Genomic DNA, 13233 nt, shown 5'->3' with positions numbered 1-13233 from the left:
ATTCAGTGCAATCCCTATCAAAATCTCAATAGCATTGTTTACTATAACAGAAAAAAACAATTATATATATGCAACCGTAAAATACCCCAAATAGCCAAAACCGTTTTGATAAAGAAAAACAAAGCTGAAGGAATCAACATTCTGATGTCAAAATTTATTACAAAGCTACAGTAATTAAAATAGTATGGTACTTACATAAAAACAGACATATAGACAAGTGGAACAGAATAGAGCCCAGAAATAAATCCACACAAAATGGTCAACTGAGCTTTGACAAGGGTACCAAGAGTACAATGGGGAAAGATGGTCCCTTCAACAAAGGGTGTTAGGAAAACAACATTTACATGCAAAAGAATGAAAGTGGGCAATTACCTTATCTTACACTGTATGGAAATATCAACTTAAAATGAATTAAAATCTAAAAAATGCAAAATCTAAAACCTAGAAGAAAATCCAGGGGAAAATCTTTATGGCTTTGGTGTAGACAATGATTGTATGACAACAAAGGCACAGGCAATAAAAGCAAAAAATAGACAAGTGGCACTACTTCAAAGGATATCTTCACAGCAAGGAAAACAATCAACAGAGTGAAAGGCAATTTGTGGAATGGGAGAAAATGTTTTTAATTCAATTAGTTTTACAGCAACATTTCTTAAGGAGATAATATATATACTGCAGTGCAGATATCATTGAGGACATGGAAGGATAAATTGTGACCCTTTGAAAGAAGCTCATGAATACTAGCAACTGAAAGGAGATAATGAATGGCATGGAGAAGTCATGTTAATCTCCAGATGTCTACTTCGTGCTGGAGTGTGAATTGTAATACAGGTATAACTAGGTTGTTTTTCATTTGGAGTAGCATCTTAGAAGTCTAGGACAAGGCTTGAACTATTTCCATCTATAAAACAGATAAGTGGTGCCTTGAGTTATGTGAAACACAAGCAGAAAATACTGTTTTGAGTGCAAAATCAATTGTTATTGATGTTAGTACTTATTTCCTATTTATATGTTTAAAATTATTGTTGATAGTTTTATTAGAATTAAAGAAAATGGATAATATCTAAATTTTCCTACAGTTTTAGAAAATTGGACATAATGTGATATTTGTTCCCCCTACATAAAACAGAGTTCTCAAATCCATCAGTCATTTCATCTTTCATGACATTCACTTTTAACAGATTTTCTTACTTGTTCTGTGTTATTGACAATATTACATAGACGCACACAGACATACACATACAGAGGAGAAAAATAATTCGAAAGCACCTTGCAAGTAACCATACCACTGCAGTTGATAAGTCATGATGTGGAATATTTATAGAATTCTATAAAATCAGACATGACTAATGATCTATTATACTACTTTATTTTTTCACATAAGGAGGCCAGAAGATTGACATATTTCTTTCAGGACATACACGTTTCTAAAGATTTGTTTTTGTTTTATGATTTCTTTTTTTTTATGATATTCTGTGGTTTTAGTCACATTTGAAAATCTTTAGCCACCACTCCAAGCCTTTGCAGTGAATTAATCATATATTAACAAGCATACAAAGCTAGCAATTCTTTCACATCTGTATTTCACTTTTACAGCTCTCAGTTTTACTTGAGGGAAAATGAATCAGTAAAAGAGGAAAAATATCTTATACATTCAAACTGTGTGATTAAAAGGCTAAATTGAGAAGTGAAAGATATGGCAGGATTATTGAGTAGGAGGTTGTCCTTTACGTGGATTTTTGCCTTTGAATTGATCTGCTAACTTGTTTCACTTCCACTTTTGGCTTTGGTACTAAGGAGACAAGGTAAAGAGGGTTAGAAAAACACCCTATAATTGACAACTAATTGTCTCTGCTGCTCGTTGTTATGTGTGAAGAAAAGTTAGCAAATAACTAAAAGTTAGAAAACTAGATACTTCTTAGAGACATGTATAATTGTCATCGATAGGAGGATATTTATATTGCTGTATTATATTTTTATTTTAATGGCCAAAAACGTACATTTCATATGAGTGGCAATATAATTTTTTCTTTAACCATTTCCATGTGTTTCTAACAACTCATAACCTACATTTGGGAAATAGAACACAGCTTTGGAGAAAAGCTATTATCCTCTGCCATAGGTCAAGGTATAAGCTGATGAATAAAGTCATTTAGAGGTTATCCTAGTAGTCCTTATGGAAGAATTAAGTAACTTAGTTCAGAAATCAGAGCTACATATAAAGACTCAAAAAAAAAAAAAAACAAAAAAAACTATGTGTACTTTCCCCCTGAATTGTAGAGGGGATAAAATCTTAATTTCTCTTATGGAGTGGGAATGGGAAATTAAAATAAAAGTCTACTAATACCAGTCTATAAATAGGATGGAGGGTACTAAGCTAGGTAACACAACTTCCAAGCTAACCATTAGAAATAGAGTAAAGTGGGGCACCTGGGTGGCTCAGTTAAGTGTCTGACTTCCATTCAGATCATAATCTCACAGTTGGTGAGTTAGAGCCCCACATCAGGCTCCACACTGACAGTGCAGAGCCTGCTTGGGATTCTGTTTCTTTCTGTCTCTCTCTGCCCCTCTCCAACTTGTGTGCTCTCTGTCTCTCTCTCTCAAAATAATAATAAATAAACTTAAAAAAAACAATGCCCTTTGAAATGGAGTAGAGTTACATTAGAGGAGCCTTGTCAAATGAGATTGGGCCATATCCATATCCTTTTGAGCTAAATAAATAACAGAATTAGAATTATATATATATATGAGACACCCAAAAAGCTGTGCAAGTTTAATGTGTACAACTTGATGACTTGATGATTTTGGAGATACGTGTACACGTATGAAACCATCACCACAATCTGTATCATAAGCATTATCCATAAATTCCAAAAGTTTCCTCCTACCTTTTTTATATATTATTATCATCATCTATATGATAAGAAAACATAAGATCCCCTCTTAGCAATTTTTTAAGCATACATTACTTCTGAAAAAACTAAACATATCCTTATCATACAATCCAGCAATTGCACTCCATAGTATTTTCTCAAATAGGATGAAAAGATATGTACATGCAAAAATGCACATGAATGTTTATAGCATCTTTATTCAGTATTGCTAAAACTTAGAGTCAAACAAGATGTCTTTTGGTAGGTGAATAGATAAATAATCTGTGGTACATCTAGACAATGTAATATTACTCAATGCTAAAAAGAAATGAGCTTTCAAGCCATGAAAAGACATGGGAGAATATTAAATGCATGTAGATAAATAAGAGAAGCCAGCCTGAAAAAGTTACCTATTCTATAATTTCAGCTATATGACTATGGAGATGGTGAAAAGATCGGCAGTTGCCACATGTATAAGGGAAAGATGAGATGAAACAGTAGAGCACGTAGATTTTTAGGGGCAGTGAAATTACTCTGTATGATACTGTTGGTTGATATATGTCACTATGCATTAAAAATCCATAGAATGTACACCACCTAGAGTGAACCCTAATGGAAATTATGTGTTTTGAGTGATAATGATATGTCAATGTAGGCTTATCAGTTGTAATAAATATACTACCCGGGTGGTGGATGTTGATAAATGGAGGAAGCTATGCATGTATAGGTGGATATATGGGAAAAATCTGCCCCTTATCATCAATATTTCTGTGAACCTAAAAATACTCTAAAAATATATTTTAAATGTTTGGAAAGGTAAAATTTAAGCTAAGTATAAATAATTAGGAGTCAGCAGTGTAACGTTCTAGAAGAATTGTGTTATAGGTAGAGGAAACAGTGTGAAGCCTTGAAAGTGTAATGATCTATATGGTTAAATACAGAAAGAAATCCAGTGTGACAAGACCATGGTAGACAATTTTGCTACCACATGAAGGCAGATAAGTAGTCAGAAGCCAGATAATTAAAGGCTATATAAGCTAGAGCAAAAAGAAAAAAAAAGAAAGAAAAAGAAAGCAAGCAAGCTTATGCTACATGTGACATCAATACACTAGAAGACTTAGAGTAACGGAGGAACATGATTTCTGTGTTGAGAAGGGGTGTTGGGTGGTTACAAGAGTTGAAGTAGGCGGTTTTACCTGCATTTAGGGGGCTTTGGGATTTCCAAGTGAAATATAATGACTGATTGGACTTCTAATGTAAAAGTGGTATAAATGGAGTGAAGCAGAACAATTTAAATATTGGTGGTAGCCAGGCAGGACTTAATAATAGATAAGCATGGAGAAACAAAATAATTGTGAATGACCCACCAATTTTTGATTGAGTCAGCAGTCATCATTTACTGAGTTGGTGAATACCTGGGGAAAACAGGTTTGGGTGGAGAGGTATTGAGTTCTCTTTGAGACTTGTTAATTTTGAGATGTCTAGAAGACAGTCAAGTATATGCTTTAACTTAATATTTAGACACATTATTTTGGATCTAAATGGAAAGGTCAGTACTAGATTTAAAATACAGGATTCAGGGCACCTGGGTGGTTCAGTGGGTTTAAGCATCTGACTCTTAGTTTCGTCTCAGGTCATGATCTCACAGTTCATGCATTCAAGCCCTGCATCAGGTTCTGTGCTGACAGTGCAGATGCTTGGGATTCTCTTTCTCCCTGTCTCTCTGCCCCTCCTCCGTTCACTGTCTCTGTCTCTGTCTCTCTCTCTCAAAAATAAACTTAAAAAAAAAAACAACGAAGGATTCAGCAGAATAAGAATGATGTATAAAGCCATGGGAATAGATGGAATAAATATAGAGAAATACATAGAAAAGAGGGGTTACAATAAAAAGACATTGCAACTGGAACTCCAAGAGGTTCTCGGGGGACCTTCATGCATTTCAGTAGAATGGTAAAGACAGGAGCTCAGTTATTATTGTACTATACATTAAATTTTAACCTAAAAGTTGACTTTTGAATACTATGTTAGACAATAATCTAAGGGCTTTTTTTTAAAGGAATAGGGGATTTTAAAAATGTTTTAGTCTTTATTTTTGAGAGAGAGAGAGAGAGAGAGAGAGAAAGGAAGAGAGACAAGCATGAGTGGGGGAGAGTTGGCAGACAGAGAGGGAGACACAGAATCCGAAGCAGGCTCCAGGCTCTAGGCTCTGAGCTGTCAGCACAGAGCCCGATGTGGGGCTCTAACTCGCAAACCATGAGATCATGACCTGAGCCAAAGCTGGAAACTTAACTGAGCTACCCAGGCTCCCCTAGGGGATTTTAAATGATTCCCTAAATCCTCGGAGAGATGCTAACATTTTCAGAACATTTTGAAAATCTGAATATAGTATTTTACTATAAAGCAAAGGGAGAAAAAGAATGATTTTCCTGGAAGAGGGAGAGAATAGTGGGACAGGATTTGACTCTATGTCATTACAGCTGAGTCAGATCTGCAAGGTGGGGCAGCCTGGAAGACCATAAATTACAATAGCCATGAATCCTTGAGTAGTTGTGGGGAACAGGGCCAATGTTTAAAGACCAGGCAACATAATTATACTTCTGTTCACAGAAAGCTAGCTCTTGAAAGTATGTGGAATAGGAGTATCAAGGAGAAGCTTTATTTTGTATTCAGAATTTATATTGGGATGCATAAAAGTGAGAGAAAGTCACTTAGCAAGTTCTGCAACAATATTGAGTTTATCTGAGAGAGAATGTTAAAGAAATTTAATTTCCACTAATTGGGCATTCAGAGAGTTTTGCGTTGTGCTTTATATTGCTTTTTTTTTATTATTTTTTTGTCACATTAATAGGACTTATGGATCATGAGAGAGTTTAACATAGTTATAAAAATACAAAGTTAATTGTTTTCATATATAAAAAATATGTAAATGCTTTCACTCTGTTAGACCCTGTTGAATTCTGGATAATTTGGTTTTGTATATGTATTAGCAAATTATCAGGTGTCTCTTTAATATGACTTGTTTAAATTTACTTATGGTGCGGGGCACCTGGGGTGGGTCAGTCAGTTGAGCATCTGACTCTTTATTTCAGCTCAGGTCATTATCTCACGGTTGTGGGGTTGAGCCCCATGTTGGTCTCTGTGCTGAGCATGGGGCCTGCTTGGGATTCTTTCTGTCCCTCTCCCTCTCCCTCTCCCTCTCCCTCCCTCTCCCTCTCCCTCCCTCTCCCTCTCTCTCCCTCTCCCTCCCTCTCCCTCTCCCTCCCTCTCCCTCTCTCTCCCTCTCCCTCTCCCTCTCCCTCTCCCTCTCCCTCTCCCTCTCCCTCTCCCTCTCCCTCTCCCTCTCCCTCTCCCTCTCCCTCTCCCTCTGCCTCTCCCTCCCTCTCCCTCTCCCTCTCCCTCTCCCTCCCCCTCCCTTTCCCTCTCCCTCTCCCTCTCCCTCCCCCTCCCCCTCCCCCTCCCTCCCCCTCCCTCTCCCTCTCCCTCTCCCTCTCCCTCCCTTTTCTCTTTCCCTGCACACCCCCAAAAATAAAATAAATAAAATAAAATAAAAAATAAATTTACTTACCTTGGTAATTTGGAAAAGTTTGATTTTCCTGTCTTAAATGGAGAGAAGTTGGCTACTATATTCTGTTTAAAGAAAAAAAAACAACAAACTCTTGATAAATTGTTAGTTTCCATGTATCAAAACTCAGTCTCCTCTCTCATGGTAAGTAATTCTAATTAACCTTTTTGTTGATACTTTTAAGTCTTCATTCTTGTGTTATTGTTACCAAATTCATCAGTAATTTCTATAATGAGAAAGCCGTAAGTAAATTCTACTCAGTTCTACCAAATTCCAGCAAAACATACTCGGCAGATGACACAGATTTTTATAAGAATGGTATATTTCAATTCAAACCTTAAATTGACTCAATTATTGTTTAATCCAGTTTTGCTTAAAAAACAAAACTAACTGGGGAAGCGGCAAGATGGCGGCTTAGGAGGACGCTGGGCTCACCGCGCGTCCTGCTGATCACTTAGATTCCACCTACACCTGCCTAAATAACCCAGAAAACCACCAGAGGATTAGCAGAACGGAGTCGCCGGAGCCAAACGCAGACGAGAGGCCCACGGAAGAGGGTAGGAAGGGCTGCGAGGCAGTGCGCCCTCCACGGACTGGCGGGAGGGAGCCGGGGCGGAGGGGCGGCTCCCCGGCCAAGCAGAGCCCCCGAGTCTGGCTTGCAAAAGCGGAAGGGCCTGACAGACTGTGTTCCCACAACAAGCGCAACTTAGCGTCTGGGAGGTCATAAGTTAACAGCTCTGCTCGGAAAGCGGGAAGGCTGGAGGACAAAGGGAGGGAGAGCTGTTGAGCCCCCTGACAACAGAGCTCAGTTTGGTGGGAAACAAAGGTGCTCGCCAGCGCCATCTCCCCCGCCCATCCCCCAGCCAAAATCCCAAAGAGAACCAGTTCCTGCCAGGGAACTTGCTCGCTCCGCACAAACACCCAACTCTGTGCTTCTGCGGAGCCAAACCTCCGGCAGCGGATCTGACTCCCTCCCGCTGCCACAGGGCCCCTCCTGAAGAGGATCACCTAAGGAGAAGCGATCTAAGCCTGCCCCTCCTGCCCCCGTGCACCTTGCCTACCCACCCCAGCTAATACGCCAGATCCCCAGCATCACAAGCCTGGCAGTGTGCAAGTAGCCCAGAGGGGCCATGCCACCCCACAGTGAATCCCGCCCCTAGGAGAGGGGAAGAGAAGGCACACACCAGTCTGACTGTGGCCCCAGCGGTGGGCTGGGGGCAGACATCAGGTCTGACTGCGGCCCCGCCCACCGACTCCAGTTATACACCACATCACAGGGGAAGTGCCCTGCAGGTCCTCACCACCCAGGGACTATCCAAAATGACCAAGCGGAAGAATTCCCCTCAGAAGAATCTCCAGGAAATAACAACAGCTAATGAGCTGATCAAAAAGGATTTAAATAATATAACAGAAAGTGAATTTAGAATAATAGTCATAAAATTAATCGATGGGCTTGAAAACAGTATACGGAACAGCAGAGAATCTCTTGCTACAGAGATCAAGGGACTAAGGAACAGTCACGAGGAGCTGAAAAACGCTTTAAACGAAATGCATAACAAAATGGAAACCACCACAGCTCGGCTTGAAGAGGCAGAGGAGAGAATAGGTGAACTAGAAGATAAAGTTATGGAAAAAGAGGAAGCTGAGAAAAAGAGAGATAAAAAAAATCCAGGAGTATGAGGGGAAAATTAGAGAACTAAGTGATACACTAAAAAGAAATAATCTACGCATAATTGGTACCCCAGAGGAGGAAGAGAGAGGGAAAGGTGCTGAAGGGGTACTTGAAAAAGTTATAGCTGAGAACTTCCCTGAACTGGGGAAGGAAAAAGGCATTGAAATCCAAGAGGCACAGAGAACTCCCTTCAGACGTAACTGGAATCGATCTTCTGCACGACATATCATAGTGAAACTGGCAAAATACAAGGATAAAGAGAAAATTCTGAAAGCAGCAAGGGGTAAACGTGCCCTCACACATAAAGGGAGACCTATAAGACTCGTGACTGATCTCTCTTTTGAAACTTGGCAGGCCAGAAAGAATTGGCACGAGATTTTCAGGGTGCTAGACAGAAAAAATATGCAGCCGAGAATCCTTTATCCAGGAAGTCTGTCATTCGCAAATGACATATCGGACAAAGGGCTAGTATCCAAAATCTATAAAGAGCGCACCAAACTCCACACCCGAAAAACAAATAACCCAGTGAAGAAATGGGCAGAAAACATGAATAGACACTTCTCCAAAGAAGACATCCGGATGGCCAACAGGAACATGAAAAGATGCTCAATGTCGCTCCTCATCAGGGAAATACAAATCAAAACCACACTCAGGTATCACCTCACGCCAGTCAGAGTGGCCAAAATGAACAAATCAGGAGACTATAGATGCTGGAGAGGATGTGGAGAAACGGGAACCCTCTTGCACTGTTGGTGGGAATGCAAATTGGTGCAGCCGCTCTGGAAGGCAGTGTGGAGGTTCCTCAGAAAATTAAAAATAGACCTACCCTATGACCCAGCAATAGCACTGCTAGGAATTTATCCAAGGGATACAGGAGTACTGATGATGCATAGGGCCACTTGTACCCCAATGTTCATAGCAGCACTCTGAACAATAGCCAAATTATGGAAAGAGCCTAAATGTCCATCAACTGATGAATGGATAAAGAAATTGTGGTTTATATACACAATGGAATATTACGTGGCAATGAGAAAAAACGAAATATGGCCTTTTGTAGCAACGTGGATGGAACTGGAGAGTGTGATGCTAAGTGAAATAAGCCATACAGAGAAAGACAGATACCATATGTTTTCACTCTTATGTGGATCCTGAGAAACTTAACAGGAACCCATGGGGGAGGGGAAGGAAAAAAAAAAAAAAAACAGGTTAGAGTGGGAGAGAGCCAAAGCATAAGAGACTGTTAAAAACTGAGAACAAACTGAGGGTTGATGGGGGGTGGGAGGGAGGAGAGGGTGGGTGATGGGTTTTGAGGAGGGCACCTTTTGGGATGAGCACTGGGTGTTGTATGGAAACCAATTTGTCAATAAATCTCATATAAAAAAAAAAAAACTAACTTACCAAGTGTGTTTGTCTTGGCTTGGATGTGGAATTTAATTTCCATCAACCTGGTATGTCTGTTTACGCTTCAGGGATGACGGTATAGTTTCTCAAGGAAGCAATTCTTTTCTTCCTTCCTTCCTTCCGTATTTTTTTTGAAGAATGCTACTTTTAATTTGTATTTATTTGAAAGACTTTCTGAAATTTTTTTGACTTCCTCTGATACACCTATAGTTCTTTATTTAAATCTGTGGATGCAGCTTCACCGTTTGATTGTATAGATTGAATGTCTACCTCCTTGGATTTTTTTGAAGTCTTGATATATTTGTTTTTTGCTATCCACAGATCCAGTGTCATTAACTTCTACATCCTGATTTGAATATTCTTCTTTGAACATTTCTAGGGATTTTTCATTGAATCCTTCATATCCCCAAACTTAGCATATGTATCCTCCAAGTTCTTCATTGAATCATCTCTTAATTTTTCTTTTCTTCTTTATATTTTTATGATTTTATGAGTCTTCCTTTGTATTCTTCTTTGCTCCATTTTAAAAATTATTTGATTCTTTGAGGCCCCCTGTCACTCATAGATTTGGTATCAGATTGCTAAAATTGTTCTATCGAACATGCTTTTGAATTTTATCCAAGGCCTACTTGCCTTTCTTTGCCTTTGCATTCTTCTTTGCATCCTTTGTATCCTTCTTTGCATCCTTCTTTGCATCAGGAGATTCTGTGTCAGTATCTTTCTTGCCATCTTTCTTGCCATCCTTCTTGGCATTCTTCTTGGCATCTTTCTTGGCATCATCTTTTGATTCAATATCTGTCCCACTGGGCTTTTCATCTTTCTTCTCTTTTTTACTCACCTTTCTCTTTGCATCTTTCTTGGATTCTTTCTTGTCTTTTGACTCATCATCTTTTTCTCCCGGTTTCTTTGAATCTTTTTTCCCATCCTTATCCTTCTTGGCACCCTTCTTTTCATCTTCAGGATCTATACTTGATTCTTTGCTCTTCTTTGAATCTTTCTTATCTTTCTTAGCATCTTTCTTTGAATTCTTTTTTTCACCTTCAGATTCTGTACCTGACTCCTTGCCCTTTTTTGAATCTTTCTTTTCTTTCTTGGCATCTTTCTTTTCACCTTCAGATTCTGTACCTGACTCTTTGTCCTTTGAGTCTTTCTTATCTTTCTTGGCATCTTTTGTGGCCCCTTTCTTTTCACCTTCAGATTCTATACCTATCTCCTTGTCCTTTGAATCTTTCTTATCTTTCTTGGCACCTTTCATGGCCCCTTTCTTTTCGCCTTCAGATTCTGTACCCGACTCCTTGTCCTTTGAATCTTTCTTTTCTTTCTTGGCACCTTTCTTGGCATCTTTCTTTTCACCTTCAGATTCTGTACCTGACTCCTTACCCTTCTTTGAATCTTTTCTTTCTTTTTTGGTATCTTTTTTTGCACCTTTTTGTTCCTCTTCAGATTCTGTAGCTGACTCCTTACCCTTCTTTGTATGTTTCTTCTCTTTTTTGACATCTGTTTTTGCAACATCTTTTTCACCTTTAGTTCCTGTTTCTATATCCTTATCTTTCTTTGACTCCTTCCTAGTTATTAGTGGCCCCTTTGAAACTGTGGATTCTGATTCTGATTCTGATTTATCTTTCTTGTCTGCTTTCTTGTGTTCTTTATCTTTCTTACCTCTTGCTGGAGATACAGGTTTGTGTACATCTGCTACTTTAGCAACCTCCTTGGGGTGATGGGTTGGTTTATGTTGGGGCCATATCCTGGCAGCTAAATAATCAGATGGTCTTTCAGAAATTCTCATTAAAGAACTGTGCATCCATAACGGTCGTTTAGGACCTTCTCTTAATTTCTCTTCATCATATTTCTGAAATATTGGTTAGAATAATGATGAACAACTTGTGTGCAAGTTACACAGCCTTTATTACCAGATATCAAATACATTTTAACTTCAACCATTAAAAGATTTTAGATTTTGATAAGTGGATACATTGTAGATCTCATAGTTTATTTTGCTTTTCCAATTTCATTCTTTTTATGACTAATTGATATTCATGTATTATTGTGGGCCTTATTTCAATTTAGAGGATCTTCATAATTCCCTCGAGATATTATGTTAAAATTGGTAGAGACCTCCACTGACTAATGACATATCAGAATTTCTGATTTCACAATCAGGGAGGCTTTTTTTTCCTCAGTGTTCTGGAGAATTCTTAAAATATTCTGCCCACTCTCCATTACTAGGCTAACTCAGAAACTATTCTATAATATCTAATAGTTTCATGTTCAGGCGTATCCTGTTCTCTATTATCACATTCAAGGTCTCTGGAATTTGGATTGCTACATGTGGTTAAAAGTACAAGCCTAAAACTGCTACTGTTTGGCAAGGTATAAATTGATATCTTTACGATAGGAAACTACAATGATAAAATCTGTAACATTCAGTGCAAGTAAATTTGTGCAGAATGGTACATTTTATTTTCAACTCCTAACCAAGTATTTGCAAAATCTTAATTGCAAAAAAAAAGCAAACTTTGCAAGTAATGATAACAAATAATGGAAAAATAAATTGAATAAAGAAAGAAAGGAAAAGCAAGGAGTGTGAGATTACAGAATAAGCTAGGATCACTACTGATTAGAAACACTCCCTATAACAAACAAGAGTTGATACATTTATCTTGTGAAAGTTTTTTTTTTTTTAACATTTCATATCCCATGATGTCTCCACACACATTAAGAAATATTTATCTTCAAGTATTCAGAATACTGAATTCTACATTGAGGAAGTATTAAAACTTCATCAGGGTATAATATAACCCCACAACTTTAATGAGGGAGTCTCTTTAGCTAGGGAACATTTTCTGAATGTTCTTATTAACTGCAGCATTAGGATCCTCCGATTTTTGTGCTTCTTGAACACACTTTTCTATAGTGTGGTGTTACTAAAGAAATAATATGAAATAAGAGGCCAATTTTTATACAGTGAAATGAAAATAAAATATATCTACTTTTGTCAAGTAGTAGAGTTTGAATTACCTTTAACTGTGCTGTCCAATATGGTATATAAGCCTCAAGAGAAATGAATTGAATTGAGTTGAGATGTAAAATTCAATTCCTCAGTTGGACTAGCCTCTCAAAATGAATGTTCAATAGCTATATTGGAATGCAAAGACATAAATATTTCCATCATCACAGAAATCCCATTGGTCAGCACTGATCTGTAAAGCACATAACTATACATGATTTCACAAGTTTATCACTAGTAAGATTATATGATCTTTTCAATACTCACAGGAGCTGTATTGTCTCGTAGTTGAGATGGTTTTGATCTCTTTTTTTTTCCTGGCCGTGGTGGTTTGGGAAATACCAGGGCAAAGTGTTGCTGATTCCATGATTTTTTGCTTAATTCACTGACTAAAATAAGAAAATATTTAACAAACATTTTAGAGTAAGTAGAATTTCATCAGAACTAAAACGACAGTAAGATAATAGACTTCATGAATAAACAAATGATACGAATTATGGCTTCATTTATTTTATTAATATTTGGAATTCTCTGCTATCAGTACAAGAAAGTAAAAATTTATTTTTCTATTTTGATCAGTTTTACAGATAACTAGTCATTGTAAAACTAATATAGTCTGTGATATAAATGCAAAGAAACATCTTTACTGCTTTCTTATATTATAATCTGTCTCTCCAGGTCTGGATTCTTGCTATAGATTCTTTAGGTTAGAATAAAT

General features: G+C 37.9%; 1 protein-coding gene across 17 annotated transcripts in view; it reads right to left on the bottom strand.

Moving 5' to 3' along the window:
* Window positions 1-13233, bottom strand: part of CYLC2 (cylicin 2) — a 79463-nt gene that overhangs the window by 55375 nt on the left and 10855 nt on the right. For 11 of the 17 annotated variants that reach the window (XM_045043791.1, XM_045043784.1, XM_045043779.1 and 8 more), the window contains exons 3-5: window positions 12783-12904; window positions 9506-11357; window positions 6439-6500 (exon numbers count right to left, since the gene is read on the bottom strand). In XM_045043791.1, coding sequence (XP_044899726.1) covers window positions 10134-11357; window positions 12783-12904 — 1346 coding nt within the window. In that variant the 3' untranslated portion in view covers window positions 6439-6500; window positions 9506-10133. Of the gene's footprint in view, window positions 1-4240; window positions 4289-6438; window positions 6501-9505; window positions 11358-12526; window positions 12644-12782; window positions 12905-13233 lie in introns of those variants that run through there. The other 6 variants (XM_045043782.1, XM_045043789.1, XM_045043786.1 and 3 more) reach the window with 2 other exon arrangements.

The sequence above is a fragment of the Felis catus genome, chromosome D4 (assembly GCF_018350175.1).
Source record: "Felis catus isolate Fca126 chromosome D4, F.catus_Fca126_mat1.0, whole genome shotgun sequence".
In the NCBI taxonomy this organism is placed as follows: Eukaryota; Metazoa; Chordata; class Mammalia; order Carnivora; family Felidae; genus Felis; species Felis catus.
This window is presented reverse-complemented; position numbering and strand designations above follow the sequence as displayed.